The sequence below is a fragment of the Triturus cristatus genome, chromosome 7 (assembly GCF_964204655.1).
Source record: "Triturus cristatus chromosome 7, aTriCri1.1, whole genome shotgun sequence".
In the NCBI taxonomy this organism is placed as follows: Eukaryota; Metazoa; Chordata; class Amphibia; order Caudata; family Salamandridae; genus Triturus; species Triturus cristatus.
In genome coordinates, this window is record NC_140590.1 from 1,401,906,539 (window position 1) to 1,401,933,212 (window position 26,674).

The following is a 26,674-nucleotide window of genomic DNA, read 5'->3' on the forward strand; positions in this document are numbered from 1 at the left end:
GACACCTAAAATACCCCACCTGCCGCTATTTGTTTTTAGCATCATATAGTTACTGATCACATTAAAAATATTTTTTAGTAACTATAATGATTTTTAACTTCACGTTCTACCCCATGGGCCCCCACTCTTTAGTTTAGAAGTGCATCCCTGTCTCCAGGTGTATGCCCGCCCTCCATCAAACGAAGGTTTTGGAGGGCGAGGACTGGCCGATGATGAAGCATGACACCAGGTGGTGTGTGAGGCCAGTCCGTCACTTTTTGTGAGATGTCCACACTTTACTCACAACTGTAGTAAGGTCACATCACACTAGGAGCAGCTTCTTGTGGTCAATAGTAGTATTGGAGGCCGCTAGCTCCTAGTACCCCGTGCCTCCTGTTCCCCCCCTCCACACTTTGTGGAGTTCTTCTAGTGATTGCTATTTATGTACAGCTGCCGGCTGTGGGAACACTATTGGGGTACCACTCCTTTAAAATAGGGTGATGTTCTGAGTCACGTATTCTTACGACCGGAACGAGCAGACAGACACTTCTACGTCTGCCTTTTGAACCAATACAGTTCATTCTAAAGTGTGAGATAACCTTTCACACTCTCCTTACCCACCTTGCACCATGGATACCGAACTCTCCTTCGGGGATGAGATCCTAGCGGAGATTCTTAACACCCCATCTCTCCTAGCAGAAACCATAGTCACCAACACGGTAAAAAACTCAGATGAATGGGAAGCCCTTTCTTCTAAGAAAAAAGAACAGATACGCACTGCACTACATGGTGCGTTTATGACGGAGTACCTCCGGAAAAACACAGCCCCGAGAGGTCTCATCGTCACCAACGAACCACGACTGTTCCTCAACAATAGAGAGTTCAGAATTAACTGGTCGAGCATTGCCTGGAAGTGCACCAAGGACTGGCTCATCCTCATTATAAACACCGCCAGACAGCTGGCAGATGCACTCCTGATTGAGATCCAACAGAGTGAGGGTAGACTCAAGGCAACGGTACAGCTTTCAGCCTTTAAAAAGAAACTGGAGGAGATCAACAAAGATCACTCCGATTATAAAGAATACCTCACACAGTCGAAACTTACTAAACTCCGTAAGGATGTACAAAAATTTAGTAAGGAAACTGTCTACCCGTACGTCACAGACGAACACTATGATAAACCAGCCCCTCAACCAACAGGGAGAAAACAACGGTTTAGACCAACACCCCAGAACTGGACGTTCAGCTCTGGAGAGGAAAGGAGTGACAGTAGCGGCGATGAGGGCCAAGGACCACAATTCCGGAAACCTATGGGTTATCACCATCCGATGATGCAGGGTCCACAACCTCAACCTCCACCATTCGGGTTTTGGCCACAACCATTTTACCAACCAGGATTTGGTTTTCCACATGGCCAACCGCCTTTTTTGTTCCAGGGCCGTGGCAGAGGGAGAGGACGCCAAAAACGAAGAAATACGAGGGTCCAGTGGGAAGATCAACCAGAGCCACAGCATGGTGTAGTAACCAGGAGCAGAGGGAGAGGAGAGATGCCCTCGACGAGCAGGGAGTAACCAACATAGTGAATATCAGTAAACACACACTCTCACAAGACGAAACAACCGTCCTTTCTAAAGGGCTGGGATTTGTACCCACACCCCGAAATGACCCCTTTGCTCTTCACACAGAATTGGCCCAATTCTTCAGGAAAATCAAACTCCGCGATTATTTCGGAGATGCTGAAGATACTACAGACGAGAACGGGAAGAAGTCCACAGGGCTAAGGAGAAAATCCACCTTCCAACCCCCGAACCAGAACATTTCATGTAACATACTTGCTTTCGAACAGGCCGTACTAAAAGATATTGAGAAGATTGATTTCCAGAATACTCGTGGGTTCGACAACCTTACGGGAAAGGAGCGCACGGCCCTCGCGAAATTGAGCAGTAATAAAAACCTAACAATAAAACCAGCTGACAAAGGGGGCGCCATTGTGGTCATGGATAGTGATATGTACAGAGAAGAATGCTTGAGACTTCTCTCTGACTCAAACAGCTACACCATACACAGGTCTGACCCTACTGGTCCTTTGACGACAAAGATTAAGATCATGGTCACAGAAGCACTCGGCAATGATTGGATAACCAAACAAGAGGCAGACTTCCTCGTGAATGAAGAACCAAGAATGCCTAAATTTTATACACTCCCGAAAATCCACAAAAACAGGACGCCTCCTCCTGGGAGACCAATAGTGTCCGGGATAGGGTCAGTATTAGAACCATTGTCACAATTCTGTGACTGGTTCCTTCGCCCTATCGTCCAGAAATCTGCATCCTACCTCAGAGATACGAAGGACGTCCTGTGCCTCCTCAGAGACCTCACGGTAGATTCGACCAACGACTGGCTAATAACCATGGACATAGAAGCTCTCTACACGAGCATACCACAGAGGCGCACATTGGAAGTAGTGGAAAACATCATCATAAATAGGGAGTGGGATTTCTTAACACCACAGCAGTTCGTGATGGAATGTGCGGAACTAGCGTTAATGGAAAACTACTTCGAATTCGAGAAAGTCATCTACCACCAGATCTCTGGGACTTCAATGGGGAGCACTTTTGCCCCTAGTATGGCTTGCCTGTACGTACAACAGTTTGAAGACGACTTCATATACAACCCACATAATCCATTCCTACAGAACCTGAGACTTTGGAAGCGCTACATAGATGATGTTCTGATAATATGGAATGGATCAGAGGAAGAAGCGATGAACTTTGTCCAGTGGGTGAACAGTAAAGATGTACACCTCAGGTTCACCCACACTATCAGCAAGAACCACGCTATCTTCCTCGACCTGGACATCACTATGGACAATGATGGTTTCTCAACAAAAGTGCACAATAAGCCAACGGATAGGAATAGCCTTTTACTGTACGAAAGCTACCACCCCAAGGCCCTTCGACAGAATCTCCCAGTTGGACAGTTCCTTCGGGTTAGGAGAAATTGCTCAGACACCCCTACCTTTGAGGAACAGGCATCCCACCTTGAAGAAAAACTTGCTGCCCGCCACTATCCCCAAAAAATGATACGCAAGGCCAGGAAACGAGCTAGGAACAATCCTAGAGAAGCACTTTTGGAGAATGTAACAAAGGAGAACACCAAAAGAACAGTATGTGTTACGACATTTACCCCTGCCTCTAATGCTGTACAAAAAATAATTAAGAAAAGATGGAATATTCTTAATAGCGCCGGAAAGCAGTGGGATCCTCCGCTTTTTGCCTTCAAACGGAACAAAAATCTGCGAGATCAACTCGTTCATGCCACTATGCCAACCGCAGAGGGCACGGAACAACAGAGGCTCTGGGATCAACCACGAGTAGTGGGACACTTCACATGCGGGGGTTGTATTTCATGCAAACTCACTTCTAACACCAAAGAAGTCGACATTGGCACAGATAGACCATGGCAACTCCGCAAGTTTAGCAACTGCAATACTGAGAATGTGGTTTACCTACTCAAATGCCCCTGCCAACTCCAGTACGTTGGCATGACAACCAGAAAGGTCAGGGTACGTATCAATGAACATTGCAGCACCATAAGATGCAAGAAAACAAACACTAAGCTCACACGCCATTTCTTGGAGAAGAACCACAAAGACACTGATTTGCGATGGACAGTCCTAGAGGTCATGAACAAAACCAAAGCTGATCTCTCAAGAGCTCTCCACATCAGAGAACAACGCTGGGTGTTCCGTCTGCGGTCCCACGAAAAGGGACTTAACGACGATATACCGTGGCTTCATCTGACAAGATGACCGCTCCACCTACCCATGAACACCTGGGCATCCCTTCTAGCACGTGGCAGTTTCCCTAACACACCATTTACTCCTCCTGTCCCTCTTCCTGCCTACCCTTTGGTTTTTGTGACCTTCATCGCAGGGATATCCAGCAAATGAGCATAGTGACAGGAGCACTTGGGCAACACACCATTTTTTCTGTGACCCCCTGGCTTGTCTGGAGCTGACTGACTCTCCATTTAGACTGGGATATTTTCCATTATATACAGAGAGCAACGCAGAGGGCATGGTGTTTACTGTTTACTTTTTCTGTTGCCGTCAGCAACCGCCACACCCCCTCACGAACCCTCTTAATCAACGCACTCATCGAACGCTGCATGAATGACCTCTCACCTTTTATCAGGGTCTTAACGGCATACGGCGATAATTTCTCCCCTATCATGCCCCTCACGACTTGGGACGCGCACACGTGCCTGTGAACATTTTTACCACACCCCCCGGGGCACCTTAGCACATGTTGCTTTCATCCCCGGGTTTCACGCCGAACGCGTGCACCGCGTTCCCCGGACAACCTTGGACGCGCACGCCCACACGGGACCGCCTTCCCTGGGCGGATCCCCTGACTCGTTCCTTATTTGGGCATAAGACTCAGCCTGGACACTCCAATAGGCCCTCACAATCGGCCATTACCCAACCAGGCACTGCACTGCATGCGCCGCCACTACGATTATTCCGGACCCCGGATGCACCACAGCCGGAACTGCCGCACAGCCGTGATCACTCCAGGCTGTTTCCTATTTTTCCATTAAGCACGCTATTTAAACGCGCTTTGCGGTCTCACTCCCATTTTCGGGCGGACGAGGAGCAACACCGTAGGCTGAACACGGGACACCCTGCCTCAGATAGTAAGAGTACGAATGGTGGTTTCGCGCTGTTTTAACCCCTTTGTGGGTTCATTGTGGAATGATTGTGGTTCCATCCTGATTCCAGGCTCTGCAAGGGTCCACGTTCTGGGCATTTTAAGTTTGCTGACTGTTACGTTATTCTTCTTCTCTCCCTGTAGACTGAACAGGAGTGTCTCCTCCTTTATCCCCCCATGTGGCAAGTAGTCTTTCTGACTAGGGTAAGCCTCATGAGAGCACTTTTGACTCTCAAACATATTAGTGTACTCACGTAGAGTGGCACATGTCACGTGATTAGTCACTCACTTTAAGATAATTACGCATGCGTTTTTCTTGATACTTTTGTTTTTCACCTTTGACCTTTCTTCTACAGTTGTGTATACAGATACATTTGTTTGTTTTGCTTGTTTTCTATAGGCTTTACAGTTGGAGGCCATCTTTGTAGTGGAGTGTGGCCCTCGCCACACCTGCGCAGTGGTATTCTCTTGCCACGAGTTGGTAAGAACGGAGCCCTCTTCTTGTAAACCTAGGTCCTGATGAATGCCCTGGACCCGCTCGGGCCAAGAAGGCAGAAACATGTCGACCTAACACTAGACGGCTAGGGGACACCTAAAATACCCCACCTGCCGCTATTTGTTTTTAGCATCATATAGTTACTGATCACATTAAAAATATTTTTTAGTAACTATAATGATTTTTAACTTCACGTTCTACCCCATGGGCCCCCACTCTTTAGTTTAGAAGTGCATCCCTGTCTCCAGGTGTATGCCCGCCCTCCATCAAACGAAGGTTTTGGAGGGCGAGGACTGGCCGATGATGAAGCATGACACCAGGTGGTGTGTGAGGCCAGTCCGTCACTTTTTGTGAGATGTCCACACTTTACTCACAACTGTAGTAAGGTCACATCACACTAGGAGCAGCTTCTTGTGGTCAATAGTAGTATTGGAGGCCGCTAGCTCCTAGTACCCCGTGCCTCCTGTTCCCCCCCTCCACACTTTGTGGAGTTCTTCTAGTGATTGCTATCCACAATGGTTAGACATCTAATTTGAAGTTATTGAGCAGTGTTATGGTTTCCTCATACTCCTGTTGTTAGTTTGTTGGAAAGTGGGTTATTAACAGTGGAAAATGTATATCTACCACTGGCAATAAGACCACCATCACAATTTAGGGTTCATTACAGGTCTTAGAAAAATATTCCCATGCTCAACCCTTGGTAGCCTGGCTGCGAGCAGGCAGGCTTAACTTCAAAGACAGGTACGTGAAGCATTTAAAAACACCAATTCAGTAACCAATTAAGACACAACACACAATAAAAATCCAACACCTATTTATAAAAATAGGAAATATTTTAATCTTTAAAATTCCACCACAATAAAAAAAAATCCAATGTAGTGAACTAGAGTTGGGAATTTTTAACGATTTAGCACTATATAGCACATAGAAACCTATAAAGCATGTTGGGACATCTGGTTGCGCTAGACCGGGTCAATGTCAAAGTTTAAGGCTGACCATGATGGATTCCTGTGCAGCTACCCCTCATGGTAGGTCTCGGTCATCAAAGTTTTTACCTTCTGACTTTGAAAATTTTCTGGAGCTTTACTTCCGGGAGACCCTCGAAGCTCTCAGCCAGTCTGGATTCGGTGAGGGTTCGCTGGCTTGCCTTGCGATGAGCTCTCAGTCAAACATTTGGAAATCCGACCTCCCGAGCACTCCAGTGGGACCAACCAGGGATCCAGGCCAGCTCGCGATTGAAGGTGGGCAGCTTGGCTCTTGCGGTGGGTCCCGGTCACCTTTTCTACGTTCGGACTTAGAAACTTTTACAGAGCTTATTCTGGCAGTGTCCATCAATGCTCTTCACCAGACCAGATTTGCTGAGGGTATCTAAATTCTCTGGGTCAAGCAGAAGGGCACTCCTGTCCAATGAGGTGCAGAGAAACACTCCAGGGTATGACCACATCCTCCAAAGTGTGGCACTATATCTTCCAAGAGAGTACTATTGTTCCAAAATTCATCATGGCTGATTTTCCAGCAGGGAGAGAAGAGCTGGCTAAACACACCTCCAGGATGGCTCATCTGCTCATTCCTTCCTTCATTCTACCATCTGGCTGGGTTCAAAGAGGAAAGGTGTAAATGAAACTGGTTTCTTCTGCCTGTCTCCTCCTTCTATTTAAGAATATTGTGTATGACCCCTCCTCCTGCTCTGGCATTCCTATATAGCGGAACCCTGCCCTCCCAAGAGAGCTGGCTAACCCCAGGGGCTATTTATCACCTCGTCAAAGTAGCCTGGCTAATTCACTTAACTCTGATCAATCAGGACAGACCACTGGCAGGTTTAATTTGGGCTTAGAGACAAGAAAGACTTATAACTGGTTGTCTGTAAATTTTAGGAGAAATTTAACAATACCATATTGTTGGATGGATCAATACCATTCTAGGAAGTCTTTGAATGGCATTTTTATGATTCTCCTAGTGAGATGTATTAGCTAGTAACTTATTGCCATGTTAACCCATGTGGCAGGGGATTTTCAATGAGAAAATGACTTGGGCCATTTTTCCAACACCAGGGTTTATCAAAACATCTTTCATAGGACTGTTTGTGTCTACAAGACCCCCCAACTGTGGAACACATGGGGAGACTTTAGGGGTTCTGAATACCTAAGAATATTTCAGATCCTCACTCCAAGGTGCTCTTAGCACAAAAGTCAGTTTTGTGAAACACTTTTTACACAATGTGGGGAGTGAAATGTACAATGTCACTATACCCAAGGCATTTAAAAGTCCTTTTTTGAGGGTCCTCCTTATAAATACCTGAACCCCCCCCCCCCATCTCTTGGAACACCTAGGGGAAACCCTGGGGTACCTAATATTTCCAAACATTGTACTTTATCAATTTGTGAGTGCCCCAAACCCCAACGTCGAGTTTGGGAAAAATGTGCTTTTTAACAGCAGTCCTGCAACACAGGGCTGCTTTTAACCTGACCTCAGGCTTCAGCAGTGCCCACATGTATGTGCAGAAAGGGCTGCTGGCTTCTAAACTGCCATGCCCTATTATATACCAGGGACTTAAAGGTAGTTTCAATCCCCCTGCCCTATTATGTAGTAGGGCCTTATAGGGGAGCTCATGCCAATCATAGAAGTACCCTAACTCACAGTGTACCCTAGTGTACGTAGGTGTTTTCACTGTATTCTAAGTGTCTCTTTCAGCATAGCACTGGCCCGGGTCCTGGTTAGGCAGAGCCCAGGGTCAGATCAGAGTCAGTTACCACTAGTACCAGTCAGCAAAAAAGTTGGGTGTGGCCAGGGCACAGGATGACTTTGCAACAGAGTTACATTTTATAATATGGACTCCTGGGGAATGCTACTTCTGCAAACAATATTTTGGGCACAATAGTCATGTCAGACAATATTCTGCTGAGGATATTCTGGTACCACACCCTCTGTCCAGGAATTTAAAGTAGGTTTGAGATTGTTCTGAAAGACAGGTTACTCTGTCACAAACGTGACGGATATCCCATCTGCTGTATTAGAGGTGCATCATATCCAATGGCACTTGTAATATGTCAGACGGGATATCAGTCATGTTTGTGATGGAGTAACCCATCTGCCAATCTCTAAATTAGGCCCATAGTCCGTTGGGGGTCTGTATTGGCTATTCACCAATTGTTTACAAATGCTAATGATATTTGGTGATGGAGGCTTGCATGAGGTATTATTCAGAATCTCTGTCAGGTCCAGTTCAATGCTTCAGATACATTTTGTTTCATCAGGCTATTGAACATGTTTCTGTTGAGCATGGCTCTGCCAACAGCATGGGCACATTTGTCTTGATTGGTACCTCAAGGATGAGGCTAAGTATAAATGTGGCTGTGTGTTTGGATCAAGAAAGGAACGGCAAAATGAGCTCCTGGCTGCTTGTGGTCAATACGAAGCATTTGATAATTTTGGCTTCAAAGAAGATTATCAGATCATTGCATGACTGTTGGGAAGTACCTAAAGTGTCTTTGGGGAATAATTTGTCCGAGATTGGACGATGTGAATCCATTCACTTATTACATTGTGCACCTCATAAATGTAGTTGGAATAGCAGAGTTTCTATGCCCTTTACTTGGACCTATGGTATTTTCTGATTTCAGTTGCACAGCAGATTTTGTAATCCTATGTAAGAACCTTTCCCATCTGCTTTCTAATTTCCTATTCAATATTTTATGTTTGGCATATCAGTGTTTATTTATTTACTGCATTTGTGATCTGTATCAACTGGCATTATTGTAATGGTGTTACTGTATGGAATAAGCTGGTGATTTTAAAATGGAGGCTTCCAACAATAAGCTTAGTATCCTCAAAGTAAAAATCAGTTGTACCATGCGACAGCATAACATACCAGCATGGCACTCCATGCCATACCACAAAGCAGCATAACATAACTTATAACATAACAGAACATAATTCATGTGTACTGATTTGCACTGGGGTATCAAAAGAGTTGAAGGTTATTTAGAAATATTCTCATGAGTAGCTTTTGAAAGGTTCTTACTGAACAGATATTTCCTATGTTTTGTCTTCAGCTGTTGGTAGAGATTAGGATCTTTATTTATAAAGAAATCATGCAAGTGCCGCAAATAAAGTTGGTGCATTGCATTGCATGAATGGGAGAGAGCACTTGCCTAAAAAGGTGCAGTGCTTTTTTGTTCACTCCTGACGCTGGCACACTTTAAACTGCATAGCACCAAAACAGACACCCTTGCACCACAGTGTAAGGGTGTCTGCATTTTGGTAAGCATCATTGTTGTGCATGAAGGGGTCCCTTTCTGTACAAAAACTATGCTTTAAGACATTTCCCTCTTTGTATATGTGTTGTACAATGCAGCACACATGCAAAGAGGGTCAATCAAGGAGAAATAAAAATATTTCTCCTTGTTACGCCCACATCGGGAGGTTGATTTTGGAGCAAATCCCTGCCCACAATTCTTTGTAGATAGGGATTTGCATCAAAATCTGTGTGCGGTTGCACAAGAGTGCTAATGCACCAACCATGAAATGCAAAGTAACACAAGGAAGTGTATCACTCAGCAACGTCAAACCGCTATACAGTTAGGATTGTATATAGCAAAGCACTTTGCATTGAGTTTACTATATATTAAGAAAGTAATGCAAACCTAATGCAAAGTCTGTGCAAATATGGGCTCTGCAGGTCTAGGGTCTGACCATCATTGAGTCAGAGAATGTCATTGAACTTCTACCTTGCACATCTGCTGCCTTTCTGTTGTCTGCTTTGTTGATCCAGATGTTCTTTTCTTTCAGCAACAGGAGTGAAATGTGTTTCTGTGAGGCTGTTAATATGAAGCTGTCCTTCAAAAAGTAGATTTTTGACGTGCAATTGACCACTGAGTGGTTGTTATTAAGACCGATGGATAGTGGGGTGAGGTTTTCTGGATAGTCCATTATATTAGGAACAGATGACCAGAAACATGGAAGTACAGCTATCTTTGTAATGCTGTAGACAACTATTTCTTGAAGCAATAATTAGTAGAATTGAGTTAGGTGTAACTCGTTGCATGGAGCATTCAGTTTAAATGTTGAGGCTTGGTAGTGGATGGGGTGTGCCTGCAGTGCAGGGCCTTAGTGATTTAACTGGAGCTGGTGGCTTAGTGGGCTAATGTGTCCATTATAGGGGTCTGTCTTCGTCCTCATGGTCACAGGTTAAAATCCCAGCAAGTCCACTCGGACTCTCATCCATCTCAGGTCAATAAAATGAGTACCATTGAGGTGGGTATCAATAAACATCTGTTACTCAGCGCATTGATATCTACTTGGGTGATACGTGCGCTTTACAAATACTCATGTTATTTTGCACATGTGAGCCCTTGGTTGGAGTGCAGCTTTGTCCAAACTGTGTACATTTGTTAATGTTGGAGAAAGGCAGGATCCACTAGGCAATCCGCTATTTTCTTAACAAAACGTCTTGGTCATGCAACTAGGAGAAGGCTTCTTTCTCTGGTTGGTTTGGTCCAGGAGACAGCATTCCAACCTTCTGCTGTAGCAACTCTTGGGGGTTCCTCACCTATGTCTGTAGCACAGATGGCCAGTGGTTTAGAAGCAGGCACACAGGAGAGGCCTCGCTCTGCTGCCTGCTCTAGTGAACTCAGAAAAGCAAAAATTAGTCAAAAGAGTCACTAGCAGATAGTCAAAATCCTTAGAATCGACTTTTTAGACCTGCCAATGCTCATTTGTTAATTGGAGGGAAGGTCGCCTGCCTCAACGGCATACATGAGTGAAAGGATGATGTCCAGCAGGAAACTATTTGAAACAAGTTACCTATTTAAAAAATAAATAAATGCAGTTTTCATTGATATTATAATATAAATATGGGGCTCAATGATCTACCTACATATTCTTTTTTCTTTTTTGTATTCCGCAATACTCATCTATGTAGTTATATGTGTCGACCAAGGATGATTCAGTCTGATGTTTGCCTTTATATTCGACAAGGCTTTGCCTCAGATTCACATTAAATGTAATTGTTTTCTCTTCATAGCTAAACGAATATGGGGAATGTGGAAAGCGTCCAAGAAAATACAGAGGACAAACATAACGCGGTGAATACAGACGATTATGAGGTATGCTAGCAGTGACTTTGCTTATTTATCTTCATGATGTTTAACATTGATGCAGACACGAAGAGAACCTGTTACTCTCTCAAGGAAAAGTCACATGGAGCATTAGTGCCTCAACTAACAGCATCTTTGATGTAAGCTTTCCAAGCCTTGAGTACAGCTAGGTTTTTGATTAAAAAGATATTCGATTTTATATCTATGTGTCCCAGGGAAACATTTCAGCACCCTCCATTAACCAGTGAAAATGATGCTTCCAAAATCAAATAAATACTATTTGTATACATTAAACAAGAGAAGGGACTGACCTAGTTTTCACACTAGTCATGGTGCTATTGGGTAAGGGTGTTTATTTGTGGTTTTCATGCAAATACAACTATCTTAGCACCTCTGTGGGACAAAAATGCACAAATTGGCTCGTATTTGGATATAATGGCTTGAAAGTCAAGAGACCTTATAGGTTACAAACATCCCTTCTAAGTTAATTAAAATTTCTGATCCAAATCTCTGTTATGAAAATATATGTTTAATATGACCGCATTTACAAATATTTGCTGGTGCCTTGAACATGCTGAAATTAAAAAGACTCAATGAGATGTGTTGGGAAATATCATGCATGTGGCTGTTGTAAAAATTATTTGAAGAGTATAAACTGGTTCTCTTAAAATATTACAAAAAAGTGTAAAATGTAATGAATTTTCTGCTGTGAAAATGTGAGTTAACGTTGTGTCACATTATGTAAAAATAAATCAATTTCTATCTGTAATAGATTTTAGTAAATTAGGGCTTTGTGGGAACATTTTCAGGAGTCCTAGGATTAGACCTACTATTAGACTCAAACTTGATCAACAAGTGCCCCCCCTCTAGCGCTTGACCCTCAGTGTAGCAATGTCAACTCCCGAACATTTAATCAGACAGGTAGCAACGGAAAAGATATCAGAATACAGGTCAAATCAGTGCAAATCGCACTATGCAGCATGCCACAGATCGCTGCTTATTTTTGCCGCTCGAGTAGATTTTCAAGCTGCAGCTTTCTCAATGTGAGCGTCAACTTTCTCAATGCGAGCAGTAGTGACCTGCCGCAACCTCCTGCATTGGGAAATCTTGTTGGGAGGCTGTCTAGCACACATTCTTTCTCGCTCATGCTCGCCAACTTAACACTGGTGAGCTGCGCTTGAGAACAACTTTGCCATGTGGTGGTTGTGGAGTTTTTGCCGAATCCCATGCTCCAAGGGGACACGGAGACAGCAAAACTCTGTAAACTCCTAGGGCAACTTCAACAGTGACAATAACTAAAACCATCATCCACACTCAACATTCAGAATATATACATATACAGATATATTCAATATTTGAGACCTTGTTTCTCAACATATTCTGTACATTTCCTGATTCATTCGATTTTTATAATGGCACTTGATTATTTTGAAAATTTTTCATGACTGAGCCTTGTCGTGTGACTTTCCTTTTGAGAGCAAAACGCTCGTTTTTCTGCATCTGGTCCGGCTGGACTTTTTTCAGAATCATAGGGCCCGATTCACAGAATTAACTTAAGACAAAATCCTAAACTTACTACTTTTGGTATTCACAGAATGCACTTACTACTTTTGGTATTCACAGGATGCACTTACTACTTTTGGTATCCACAGAATGGATTTACGACTACTAACTTTACGTCTGCACTCGTGCCGGAAATTCCGGCCCGGAGGCGGAGCTTTTGGGCCGGAGGCGGAGCTTCCGGCCTAGAGGCGGAGCTTCCGGCCCGGAGGTGGAGATTTCGGCCATGGCTAAATCTCCGCCACTGGCCGGAATCCCCACCTCCGGACCAGAAGCTCCGCCTCCGGGCCGGAAGCTCCGCCTCGGGCTGGAATTTCTGGCCCGAGTGCGGACGTAAAGTTAGTAGTCGTAAATCCATTCTGTGAATACCAAAAGTAGTAAGTGCATTCTGTGAATACCAAAAGTAGTAAGTTTAGGATTTTGTCTTAAGTTATTTCTGTGAATCGGGCCCATAGATAGTACCTGTATCTGAGGTGGCTTTTCCTGAAGAAGGCATTCCCATGCGGAAACGTGTGTAGAAACCACCCAGGAACTGCAATCGCTTCATGACACAGATACATGTTTTATATCAAAAGCCTAAAGACAAGGCCCAGTCATGAAAAATGTTAAAAATAATGAAGTGCCATTACAATAATCAAATCATTCAGGAAATGTACAGAATATGTTGACAAACAAGGTCTTAAATATTGAATATACCTGTATATGTATATATTCTGAATGTTGAGTGGGGGTGATTAGATGATTCTGGCGTGTATGTAGGTTGTTTACTTTTTATATTTGGAAAAAAGAATATAAGACTATCCATAAACACCTATTTTTGCATTTTTTCATCACACCTGTCTCTCTTAGTATTTACTTGCTGGTTTTGGATATTGTCATTGTTGAGGTTGCCCTAGGAATTTATAGTATGTATTATTTCCCTGCCTAGAGGAACTACCTATCAGTAGCAGGGGGCATTTATCTTTACACTCAAAACTCTGTAAACTACACTGGCGGATCAGAATATACCACCCACTCATATTGTTAAGGTGCTTTGGCACATGGTGCTCCAAAAAGGTATCTCAGTGTGCCTTGTTGGGAGAGCTTGTGTTTTTCTATGTACTGTTAGCCATAATGGAGTAAGTATTCATTCTCCACTCAAGTGTTTATTCTTCACTTCCTTCAGGCAGCCAGGTCTCAGTAACTTTGCAGTGCAAGTTTTATAATTTGCACTGTCCTTCCAAGTGCAACACCTTAGGGTATATCTGTCAGCCAATCCAAAATCGCTCCTCAAATGTGTGTACGGTATAGCCTACCAAGCACAGATGCTATAGCTCACCCCAGCTGATAGAGGTCATGCTTCATGCATCTGTGCCAGCAACCTCAGGTATGTCACAGCATCCCAGCACTAGTCAGTCAGTAATGCGTTGGGGTCTTCTTCGGGTGCAATCACAAAACCTTCCTCATAAACAAGCGGGTTGCAGTTGTGACAATCAACTAATGATATTGGTCTTCTTGTGGTACTTGAAGTTGCTTGTGAATCTGACCGCATTTAGGAGTAGTGGTCTTCCTAACACTTTGGCACTTCTTAGAACTAGATCACTGAATGGAATTCACATCCTGTTAAATTCTGTGGCACCCTCAGTCACAGATGTCAAGGCTACCTTGGGAAGATACATCTGGACCTCTGGACTTCAATCACCATATCTTAGGGCAGGTTGGGACACAGTAGGGGCATTACATTGCCTTATCTGTGCTTATCTGTTTCTTTTGAGCATCATTCTCCTCATGCAAGAGAATCTCCAAAGCCCCACCTGAACAGCTAGACAGCTCTTTTACTTAGAGAGGGATTTAGGCAGCCCATTTTGTTAGGCAAGTTGAATCATCCCAAGATTATAGCTATCGAACCAAGCAAGGGCAGTTGGCAGTCAGTCCCCCAACCCTGGAGTTCAAAGGTATCTCCCGGTCACCACTGGTGTGAGACTCCAGTCTTCTGGTCACGCAGTCTTGGCACACTGACTGGAAGTTTCAGACCCATCATTACTCAAGTAGAAGATAGTCATATTGTATTCCAGCAGTTCAGCTCTGTGACTAGTTCTGTCAAGTTCTGCACTTGTGTGGTTTCTGCTCAGACTGGACCAGCTATGGTCATTGATACAAGCATGAGCAGGGAGACAGGGGGAGCTGGGAGTCTCCTCTCAAGAGCAACCAAAATCAAAAGCACAAGAGCAAGTGAGACCTATTAGCCTGTGGAGGGTAGCCTCTCTCATAGAGTAACATGTCAAGAAGAGTCAGCGGGACTTCCGAGCTTCAAAGGGACCCTATGTCTCCATTCCTAACACCAGCAACACTCCTCTGCTTGATCCCTGGAATGTTCTGGTGAAATCCCTGCAATATAAACTGTTGTGTGTGCTTTTCGTCCAATGCTTCAAATAAGATACCACCTAGGTATACCTGATCCAAAAAATGACCCACTGTTGGCCACAGCGACATGTATCATTTGCACTTCAGATGTATCCTCTGCCCATAAGTAGTACAGACACATGCAATACCCTACATCATAGGTCCTCTCAAACATTTGCCCAGGGGCCTAATGTTTGGTCCGTGAGGAGACCGAGGGCCGTATTGTTGCCAGGAGGATGGCAGTTGAATGGCAGTAAGCCGGGTGTAGGGGAAGTGAAGCATATACATCTAGTGGCTGAACTGCACAATATGAAACCAGAAACCCTGAGAATAATCCTCGTGTCCCGCTTTACCAAATTGTGTGATCCTAGGCAATTGTTTTATTTCACTTTTCCTCCCTTTTCTTCATTATCGCATATAAGAGGATCTTGAAATACATGACTTCGGGATTTGCGCTGTACAAAACCTTCTCATGTTTTTGATTTAATAAAGTATAATACTGTTTATGTATAATAGGAACCCAGGCCACTCAAAGAGTACACATAACTACTGTTTTGCCTCTTAGTTCACTATTGCCATTGGTGTCAGGGTGGGGGGAAGAATGAATGCTTCTATATTCATGTTTGAAAACTATCACTTAAAAAAAAATACTTCTCACTGTACTCGTGTAATCTGATGTACTAAGGTGAAACAGTTTTACATGCTAATGAAATACACTTTTTGATTAGAAGAGACATCATATTTTTACACTTTTGCAGCAAAATATCTTAAAAATTACGGTATTCCTTTTTTTTAACAAGTATTTTTAGATGATTTTACCAAGAGTCAGAACGATTGATACATTAAATCATCTATATATCCAAACATTTGTAAGGCATCACCATACAGGTACACAAAGAAGAGGGGAAAAAAGAAAAGCAAGAAATAGAACAATGACAAAGCTAGGGATATGATAGAAAGAGAAAAATAGGTTTAAAGACAGGGATACATCTATACCATTCCAGATTAGAACTATGACAATTCGGTGAGACAAGCTATACACAGTGGAGGCGAAACCAGGTCCTTTCCACCTTTTTGATTGATCGAGGGACCCTGGCCTTAGCAACCGCTGCTTCACATTCATAAGTTTGATGAAGCATTGGCCCAGTGTTCTGTTATTTTTGGCGGTACAGGGTCGATCCATACCCTAGCAATACATAAGTGAGCACTGACTATTATAATCAAAATCAGAAAGCGAAGTCTGACATCCATTCCTAGCTTATAACACAATTTCCTTATTGTTCAAATTGATTTCGAGCCTCAGATGTGCTGATATCTATTGAAATAGGCTATCCTAAATTTCTTTGAGCTCGGGACATTCAACAAACATATGGACTATATCGGCCTCATAGACGTGACACTTGGGGCAGTATGACCGTCGAGGATTTGCAGATGATGCCCATTTAGAAATATGATCAGGTGTATGGTAAAGCATCCAAATTGCCCTAAATTGCTGTAGCTTAAGGCTAATGGAGAGCGATGACTGATCTAGTGTTGCAAGAGCAGTCTGAATCTCAGTAGCCGTGATTACGGTTGCAAGACGCTGACTCCACCTCAAAGCTAATTGCATACTGTTATCCTGGGCATGAGACACATGTTTCTGGTACAGTGTGCTTAAATTTATTGGAACTGTCTCCCATGAGGGCTGGTATTGACAGGTGAGGATTTCAGATATTTCTTGATCATTACTAAACTCACAACTGTGGAAGAGAAAGTTCCTCACCTGTAGATACTTAAAAAGATACCATTGTTGGAGCCCATGTGTCTCCTGAAGTGAGGCAAAAGTCCAGAATCCCTGTATCTCATACAGTTCCCCCAAGTTATGTACGTTCAAATGACCCCAAGCTTGCCCAATACTATCATTAAATATGTCCGGAATTGATGATTTACCCCATAATGGAGTATAAGAGTGAACTGCCGGTATGGAAAATTTTGTACAGATTTCACGCCAGATCCGAACAACATCTCTAATCAGCTAGAATCTGACATTCTTAAAATAGTTAAGCTCCACTAATTTGTGCATCGATTACCTGATCTCCAAACCAAGTCCAAGCTGATATCCGAGTGTGATCAGCCCAGATTTATTCCCAATCAATAAACTTGGAATCCGCACAGTGAATGAGGAAGTGGTATAGATCAGAATAAATAAAGAAACTTCGGCAGTATATTCATTTTGAGGATGTTACAGCACCCAAGGATACTTAGTTGAAGCTGATGCCATTGCCGAAGTTTGGCAATTAATGTTTTCAAAAGAACTCATAATTAAGCATGATAAAAGTTTCCACGTGACTGCTTAGCCATAAGCCAAGAAATGTAGCTGTGACTGTGGCTCCTATTAATGGGTTAAGTGATTTAAAAATAAGAATGATCTGTGTTTTTGATAAATTCAGTTTGCACCCAGAGAAGACAAAATGAAGGTGTTCCTAAAGTTAAGTTGTGCAAGACTCCCTGGTTACTTCCTTTCTTTAACATCAATTAACCTTTAAATACATGCTTGTCTTTTTATTTAACATCTTTTCAATGTTAGTGCTGAGTCAAGTAAACAGCAGCCCAGTGATGCTGTTGACCAGTGGGCTGCATAGAAGGGCTGCATGCACCCCCTGGGCCATACTTTGATGATCAGTGCTCTACATGGATGAACAAAGGAGCCAGGAGAAGATCAATTAGAAAAATGCAAGAGATGTCAGTAGCATGCTCTCTCAAACAGGTGATACGGAAATAAGCATGCCTGACAATTGTACTCACTTTGCTGCCACCTCTGTCAGTCCTCTGCAGCCTAATGAGATGACAGTAGTGACTGTCTTAATAAGAAAAGTGCACTTGATGTACCCTTCCAACTACAGATTCCCACTCTGAGTCTGACTTCATATCAATGGAAGGCCTCAGCGCACATGCACTGCTGAGGTCGGGGTCAAAAATATTGCAGCTTACTATGAGTACTTGAAGGCATGGGTGCAGTCCTCCAGAACCATGTAATGGACTTTTTGTATCTCAATAGGCCTTATTTAGATCCTGGCAGAGCAGGAACACCACTGTACATTGGCATTGCTCCTGCCTTGCTAAACTTATAGGGGCATATTTACTAACAAATCACGCAGTGCAGCAAGCCATTTTGCTGCGCTACACTGCGTGATAGGGAAAGGCAGGAATGTGCCATACTTAACATTGTATGACCAGTGGTGGCTGCTCCCAGGAAGCAATAGTGGGGTGGAAAGGGGGGGCCTAAACTATTTTTTTTTTTTAAAGATCAGTTACCTGCCGGCTGGCCGGCCGCTGCCTCTCTTCTATCCTCTCCAACCTCTTCCTGGCTTATGTATGAGCAGAAAACACCCAGGCTCCCCTACGCCAATCACAACTCTGAAATGCAGTGTTGTGATTGGTCAGAGCCCCGAATCAAATGGGGAATGGGAGTCTGGACACATTCTCCACCCGGACTGTAATGCAGCCTGGGTGAAGAACATGCAAAGTGCGCATGACTTTTTGGCTGGCCCAAGACGGCCGGCTAAACATTCATTCTCACTCAGGAGGGTGCCCACCATTCCTTCCCCCTGCGCTTCCCAGCCCTGCCCCACAAAACTGCCGCAGCACGGAAGAATAAAATGACAATAAAAGCGTGTTATTATCATTTTATTTTTCCTTTTTTGCAGTGCTGAAAGACATTGGGGCGACGCTCCTTCGCCTGTGTATGGCACATTCCAGTCTTTTCCCCGCACTGGTGCACAATATGCTGCCTAGCGCTAACCCAGGCACCCTTTTACCATGGTGCAAGGGTGCCTGCGTTGTAGGCAGGATTGTTTTTGTGCTGGAAGTGGCACCTTACTGCACAAAAACAATTCTCAGAGGTATTTTCCTCTTTCTAATTGTGATGCAGAACGCAGCACACGTAGAAGGAGGAAACAAGTAGGGAAATAAACATATTTCTCCCTGTTGCACCTCTTTGTGGAAGGCATACAATTCTGATACATTCCCAGGTGTACCACTTTTGATAAATCTGGGAAATCGTCAGAATACATGGGTGAATGCGTGGGAACACCTACTCTCCACCCATGTAATGCCCTCACCATGCAGTTTAACGTGAGGCGGACACTTGCGCTGCCTTGCGTTACACTAGATTTACCAAACCATGCAGGGCCCAAAGGTTGTCCATGCATGGCTTGATACATCTAATTGTAGGATTTGCGCCACCCTGCATTACCTTGCGTGGCACAGGGCAATGCCAAACCTATAATAAATATTTCACATAATTTCCCTGCGGTGCTTAGCGTCGGGGAACACCAGGTTTATGTAGCAGTATACCTCTAACCTGGTGGTCCACCTACTAAAGGGCAACCAGGTCACAGTGTCAGTCATGCCACTCTCTTGAATTTGGGGGCTACGGTAACTCATTGCCCCTGCCAATGTTCACCATGTGATGTGTGTTGTACATAAGCAGGGAAAATGCTAAATGGCCCCACGTGTAGGAACAAAACTCTCTACTTGTCGGGTCACTTGCTTTTTGTTTAGATGAAAAATGTTTGAGGAGTTGACACTTCAAACATGGTGCCCGCTGAGCAAACCTTCAGGGATGTAAAGGGAGCCACCTTTGTGTGACTTGCTTCAGAGCACAGATATCCCGGTCAGGCAGGCAGAGTCTGTAAATAGGGTGCATGCTCCTCTTATGTAGTGGTAGAGGCCGTAGTCTGTGCCCTCGGAGGACCAATGGACCACCCTCTAGGGTCTAAACAATGATCATAGTTATTTTTATGGCATTGGTGCCTTTCACATGTATTCCACATGACTTTAATTGGCAAACTGACCTCTGAACCATGACTAATTTTCTGAAAAAATACCCTGTTAATAATTTCAATGTTAAGGGATATAATAAGAATTGTGAAAACATGCACATCACTATTCTAATAAAATGTGCCTTTATTCTACATTACAAATATGTTCTCTATATATACTTATGGTATACATTACAAACATAAGCCAGACTAAAATGTATGATGCAATTTATCTTTCCCATTTAGATTTTATCTGAACCTGTTTGTGTTCAAAATGGACCTGCAACTCTCCAAAGTGCACCACCCAGCAGCTTTCAAAAAAATGACATAGGTATGTAACAAGACAAAGTTTTGCCTTCTTTCTTGACTTAGTTCACTGTAGGGAACAGCAAGAGTACAGAGGAAGTGAGGCAGAGATAAAGTGAGCAAGGGATGTGGGGAAGTAGAGCAAGGCTGAAATGAAAGGGGTGGATGAAGGGTGTATGGAAGGGAGGTTTGTGACTGGATGAATAAATACAAAATTGAGTTACATCCATAAACAGTACCCTCTACCGCTGAATATTTGATATACAGGATCATGATAGCCTGGCTGTGAAATGAGTTAAATGCAAAACTCAGAGCAATAAACAAGAAGCCTTAATAGAGGTGTCAAAATATGTCAGAATGGCATAGCTTGAATTGAATAAAACAATGGAACTGATTTATAATGATTGAATGTGCTCAGGCAAACATTCCATACAGAAAGACTCTCTACTAGAAATAGGAAACTGAACAGAATCAGAAACCTCTGGGCATATTTACAAACAAATGTTGGAGAACGGAGCTGCGCCAAATTTGGCAGCTCCACGCACCGAGATTTTGAAAACGCAGGGTTGCCCCATATTCACATGACTACGTTGCACCCCTGTGTTTCCCCCAGCACTGACATAAAAAAAAGCTGGCTAGCGGCAGCGCAGGCCCCCTGCCGCCATGTTGCAAGAGTGCCTGCAATGCAGGTACAATTGTTTGAGTGCAGGAACGGACAGTACACATGGAAAGAGCAAAAAACGAGTATAAATAATAATTTCTCCTCATATCGTCATTCTAGTGCCTGGCATTCAATGGCATTAGTTTTTAGTGCTGCCTCAACCTTGTAAATCTGGGGCAGCATAAAAAATAATGGGTGTTGCAGTGGAATGCCCACAGCAACATCCGTTAAGCACCACTTTGCCGCAGAGGATGACAACGGAAAGGGGCATATTTACAAGGTGGCATTAAGCCATGCTAAGTGGCTTCTAGCCACCTTGTAATTACGGTAAATGGCACTACGCCACCGGAGCATCAAAAAAGGTGACGCTCCAATGGCGATAGGGGCTTGTAAATATGCATCCTAGTGTTCTAGGTACTGTAAAGATGGATTGCATATGTTTGTGCCACACTTCTACTTCTTCTCTCCCAAGGAAATTCACATTTTAAATATGCAGGTTGCTGAAGTCAAGAACTACTCTTTATGTAGCGGTTTTGCATAACTTATCTGAATATAGTTTGGGTAAAGTATACTGTATAAAATATCCTACTATTGTTCTAATAGCTGAGAATATCTCAGTGTGTTCCTTTTTCCTTTATACCAGTTTGGCTCAAAACCAGGTTCATATGTAATGTCCAAAGTTCCATGTTGTCCTTTTGTTTTGGCCACTCTTATTTTACAAAACACACAAATAACCTCTCGGGTCTGAGCAACCTTGAACCATAGGCATGGATAGGAAAAATTTTGTGATTAAACTGTGTCTTAAATGACAGTGCCCTAATAAGGAAAGGAATCCCTTTTAAGGATGAATGCCCTCACTCACCAAAAGGTGACATGCTTCATCATTTGGGCTTTCTCCTCTCAGTGGGAAAACCTAGTCCCACTGAGGGCTACAACCACCGCACTGAGAGGTGGGAGCTCAGTGATGTTTTACAATTGTGTGGAGAATAAGGATGCTAAAATCCCAAAGAAGAGCACTTTAGTGATGTGAGGGCGCAGCGCAAAAAAAATATTTAGAAGATAGGTGAATGTGATCTAAAACTGGCTAGTGCTAGTGAACAACAATTTTTATTAGCTCGTTAGCCCTGCCAGAGATAAAAAACAGTGCAAAGCAGTAACTATTGAAAACTGCTTGATGACAAAGGTCAACATGTTTCAGCCAATAATCATCTCAAAAGTATGTGTGGCTTTCGTCAGGACCAAAAACAAAGGTGCTGCTAAGTGTAAAAAACGTGCACAAAAGTTGGAAAAAAGGAACCAAACCAGTTTATGCTCTTGCGGATAAAATCTCGCTGGAACTTGTCCAATCTGTGGGACAAATAAGCCCACCTCAACCTGGTTACAACTCAGGAAAGGGAGCCCCGCTCTTTCCGTCGGTACTCCGTCGTAGTACAGAAATTACATCTTTTGTGACAAAACCAATGTGACCCTTACTATTACAGAGACCATAGAAGCAGTTTATCTGGATTCCATATGTCCACACCATGGGGGCAATCCATAAAGGCATTTACAAATATTTAACTAAACAGAAACTGTTTCAGGGATTATTCAACTGTAGTAATGCAGTATAAATCAACATAAAGAAGTACAATATCTCATATGAAACAAACTTTCTTATCCCATGAGTCACCTTTTACATAATTCATTTAGAAAGTATAAGTAAGACAGTTAATATACCAAACTGTACTTGAGCAAATTTAAAACATGACATCAAAAGAGAAAATGAATGATAGTATTTGTATATAAGATCACAAGACGTAGACCTTAGATTTATAATGGAGAACAATTCAGTTCAGTTGTGACAGGTGGGGTATTTCTTGTCTATTTCAGGTAGAGGATCTCAGGGTCCTTGTAGCTGGCCCAAAACCTCAACTCAAAGCTATTCATGAATATGTGTATAGGTACTCATGTTGAACAACTTCATGTGCTCGTAAATGCAATTCTCAAAGGTATAGGAGTAGATCTTTGTCTATGCTGGTCCTATCTCTTAATGTCAGCTATGTAGACACACTGAAAGCCCCACGCAGTCCCTGAAAACAAATGCAGGTAAGCAAAGATGAAATCTCTCCCAATGATAGAAATCGGGGGAAAACATGGAAGATCAGTGCAGGAGAGAAACACCGGACTGAAGCTCAATCTCCAGTCCAGCATTGTCTCAGTTGAGGGAAGGCTCAACTATGTCTTGATATTGCAGACACAGGTTTGACTAACCCGACTGCAGGGAGGAAAGAGACAACTGGGCAGTATAGTTTACCAGTCAGTTGGAAATTCTTAATGCAGATACCTTCAAATACGTTACTGGTTTCAGCAGCGGGTGTTGCTTTGATGAGCATTACCAGACCTAGATTTCAGCTGACATGCCCAGAGACCCACAGTAAACAAAACAGTTAGAAGTATAGGGGTGAGTGTGAGAAGTTGGCCTGGTATATGCTGTTCACTAGTTAAAGTGTACACCTTGCACCAGTACAATTCGACTCTTATGGTAGTAGGTTTAAGACAACCTTTTAAAGAAAGATATCCTAGTGGTAGCTGTGGAGAGCAGCCTTCAGGCTAAGTCTTTAGAGGAATGTAAAGCAGCTTGTTTTACCTTATAATCTCTTGAATTACTAAATAAAAGGACACCACACAGGTATATATATATAAGGATATATATATATATTTATTACTAAACACACTCTACTAATCTCTTTATGAGATTAGAAGTCAAGGACATATGCACAAATCAACATTTCACAACAAGTTAAGCACAAAAATGGCTGGGGCCCTAGGGGTGTACCAGACCATATACTAAAAAAGAGACTTAGAGATAACGACTTGCAAGGGGACAAGGCCTAGGGCCTTCAGAAGTGCTGGGGCCTCACTAATCCACCCAAGGCAGGTAAGTAAAGGACCCACGAGAGACGCATGCAGTGTGAGAACACAGCCGCGGATCCCAATTGACTTCAATGGAGCAAGTCGCGATTGGAAATTTAGAGTTTTAGGATACTTCGGGAGAGTCTACAAGCAAGTCACTTACAGGGTAAGTAGTTCTAGAGCCAACACCCACAAGAGCACCGTAGTTACCTCACCCAGGGAAGCCGGGTGAATATGTGTCTTTTGGTGTCGGGTCGCGGCGTCGCTTTCAATGGGAGCCAAAGAAGACTTGCTGCTTGTGAAGACAGGAGAAGTGTCCGGTGGAATCCAAGGCTGGATTCAGAAGAAGGAAGACCTAAAAGCAGAGGGGACAGTGTTCAAAGGCACTTGGCAGTGACCCGGGGCAAGGAAGATGGATGCCCACAGTCGTCGGGTGATTTCAGGTGATCCATGGGTGTCTTGACTCTTCAGCCACGAGATCCAGGAGGCATCGACGACAACCAGGATCTGGATTCGGCGTGTCCCACAAAGTCTGCAGCTTACTGCAGTGTCGGTGACCAGATTGGAGCTAACAAGCCTTGGCAACAACATGTCTCGTGGAAAGTGTAAAAAGTCAGCGGTGCAGACCAGCAAGATCTGAGGGACTCACCCAGCAAGGGTAAGTCAGAGCAGGCCTGGAGAAACCAGGGGAGCCCTTTGGATTTGTAGAAAAGTCTTCTGGGGACCCACAAGCCAACCGGCAAGGGATTGCAAAGACGCCTTGGGAGGATTCACTCAACAGGGGCGCATGGTCACTCGGGACGGGGTAGGCCTCTGATGTTCGGTTGAAATCCTGCTGGAGCCTTGGACCACATGTGGCACGAAGCACAAGTTCGTAGAATGTCGTGAAGGGGTTGCACTCGAAAATAGTGCACGGTACCCAGGGATTGTGGTTCCTCGTCACTCGTGGGGTTCACTTGCCTCAGCGTCGCTGGGGACTCACGATGGCCTTGGAGAAGTCAGGAAATCCTCTTCTTGGGATGCAGGGACTTCAAACTCCAGTGGGAGCGGGAAAGTTTGTGACCGTTGATTGCAAGATTGGGTGCCTGCCAAGCAGGGGAGTCACTCCTTGACTCCAAGGGAGATTCTTCAGTCTTCCAGAGGTAGTGGAACGTCAAAGGTCCAGGATTCTTCTTCAGAGCGTCATCCAGGGATATCTAGTTTGCAATGGCAATGGTTCCCTAACTTATACTAGAAGGAAGGGAGGGACTAGCTCTATGACCCCATCTATGGGAGGGTCAGGGGAGTGGGTGGCTACACCCACTTCCCTTTGTCCAGTTTCGTGCCAGAGCAGGGGCATGTAGTCCCTGAGCCGGTTTGAACTGGTGTGTGCACAGAGAAGCCTACTGCTCCCCCAGTGCAGGACTTCAAAGCACTCTAGGAGTGCACCCACCCAGCCCCAATACACTAAATCATGTCTGGGAGGTGACCACACCTCCCTGTGACAGGATGCCTATTGTTGGGCCTCCTCCACTGTGAGTTTCGGTCATCAGTGTCTGTGACTGGTGGCATCTATTTTGTGATGCCAGGGCTCTTCAGGATTCTACCGCGTTTCCACAGTAGGTACATGTCTATCCCTCTAGAAGGGTGGGATCATACTCCCACACCAGTTACTGGTGTGGGGGTATGATTCCAAAGCATTTGACACCAAACACGACATGTTTCGATGCAGCCATCCCAGAGTTAGCATTTACCGCAAGGTTATAATGCACTTAAGAGTATATGGTTTGCCGCATTCACAAACAGCCCCAGAGAATAGACTCTGAGAGGTGCAGAGGGGCCCTGATCAGGCAGAGGCACCCCCTCACATGGAAACCAAGCACCCTTCCCTCAGGATTGATAGGGCCTGCCTTAGGGGTGACCGATAGGTTTAAATGTGTGTGCAGGGAGAGATATAGGGAACCTATATCTCAGTGAGGCGTGCTAACACTACCTCACCCAGGCTGCAGTAGCAGGCCTGTGGTGTCAGATTTAGTCTGCTTCCCAGGGGTGGCATAATACATGCTTCAGCCCCTGGTAGGCCTGTGAAGTACCTATGCCCTTGGTACCTAAGGTACCATATACTAAGGGCTCATAAGGTACAACAGTATCCAATCACTAGTGTACCTAATATGCACTCCAAGTTGTTTAGAGAGAACAGAGAGGCTGGGGCCCTGATTAGCAGGGTCCCAGCCAGACTATAGCCAGAAACCAGTGTAAACATCAGAAAAAAAGTGGGGGCAACATACGGTGCAGATCCTACTCTCCTACAGTGAGCAAAAAAGGAATCACACAAAATATTAAGCTCAGTTTTGGGTGGACTTACAGGAAAACCAAGGGGAACTTAAAGAAAGGAATACAATAAAAAGTGCAGAAAGGATAATGAGTGTAAATTGATACAGAAGCGAAAAGCCAATGCAACTAAAAATACGTTGAGAGTGGTCTTAAACATGGATCTGCCACCGTTAGGCCACAACAGATCCTAATTCAGTAAATGAGTAAATGAATGTCCATCAGTTAGCAGTCTAGTGTTCAAAATCAGACACGTCTTCCCTCATCTTCAACCCCATGTACTTTATACTGAATTGTGTGTCTTCATTTCGCCTGAATTCTGACATCTTATGCACAGAGTATTCTAACAAGAGTGCACAGAACTACTGTGGCAGGGATTCTGCTCAGGAACAGAACTATGCTTGGGACCATAGAACATCAGTACGTAGGGACTGAGTCACCATACCACCTCAGTATCCATGAGCCCGAGCCCGACTAGC

The 26,674-nt window shown here is 44.0% G+C and overlaps 1 protein-coding gene across 9 annotated transcripts in view; it reads left to right on the forward strand.

Moving 5' to 3' along the window:
* Positions 1–26,674, forward strand: part of BCAS1 (brain enriched myelin associated protein 1) — a 452,678-nt gene that overhangs the window by 74,306 nt on the left and 351,698 nt on the right. For all 9 annotated transcript variants that reach the window (XM_085619124.1, XM_085619120.1, XM_085619122.1 and 6 more), the window contains exons 2-3: positions 11,210–11,291; positions 20,273–20,357. In XM_085619124.1, coding sequence (XP_085475250.1) covers positions 11,220–11,291; positions 20,273–20,357 — 157 coding nt within the window. In that variant the 5' untranslated portion in view covers positions 11,210–11,219. The remainder of the gene's footprint in view (positions 1–11,209; positions 11,292–20,272; positions 20,358–26,674) is intronic.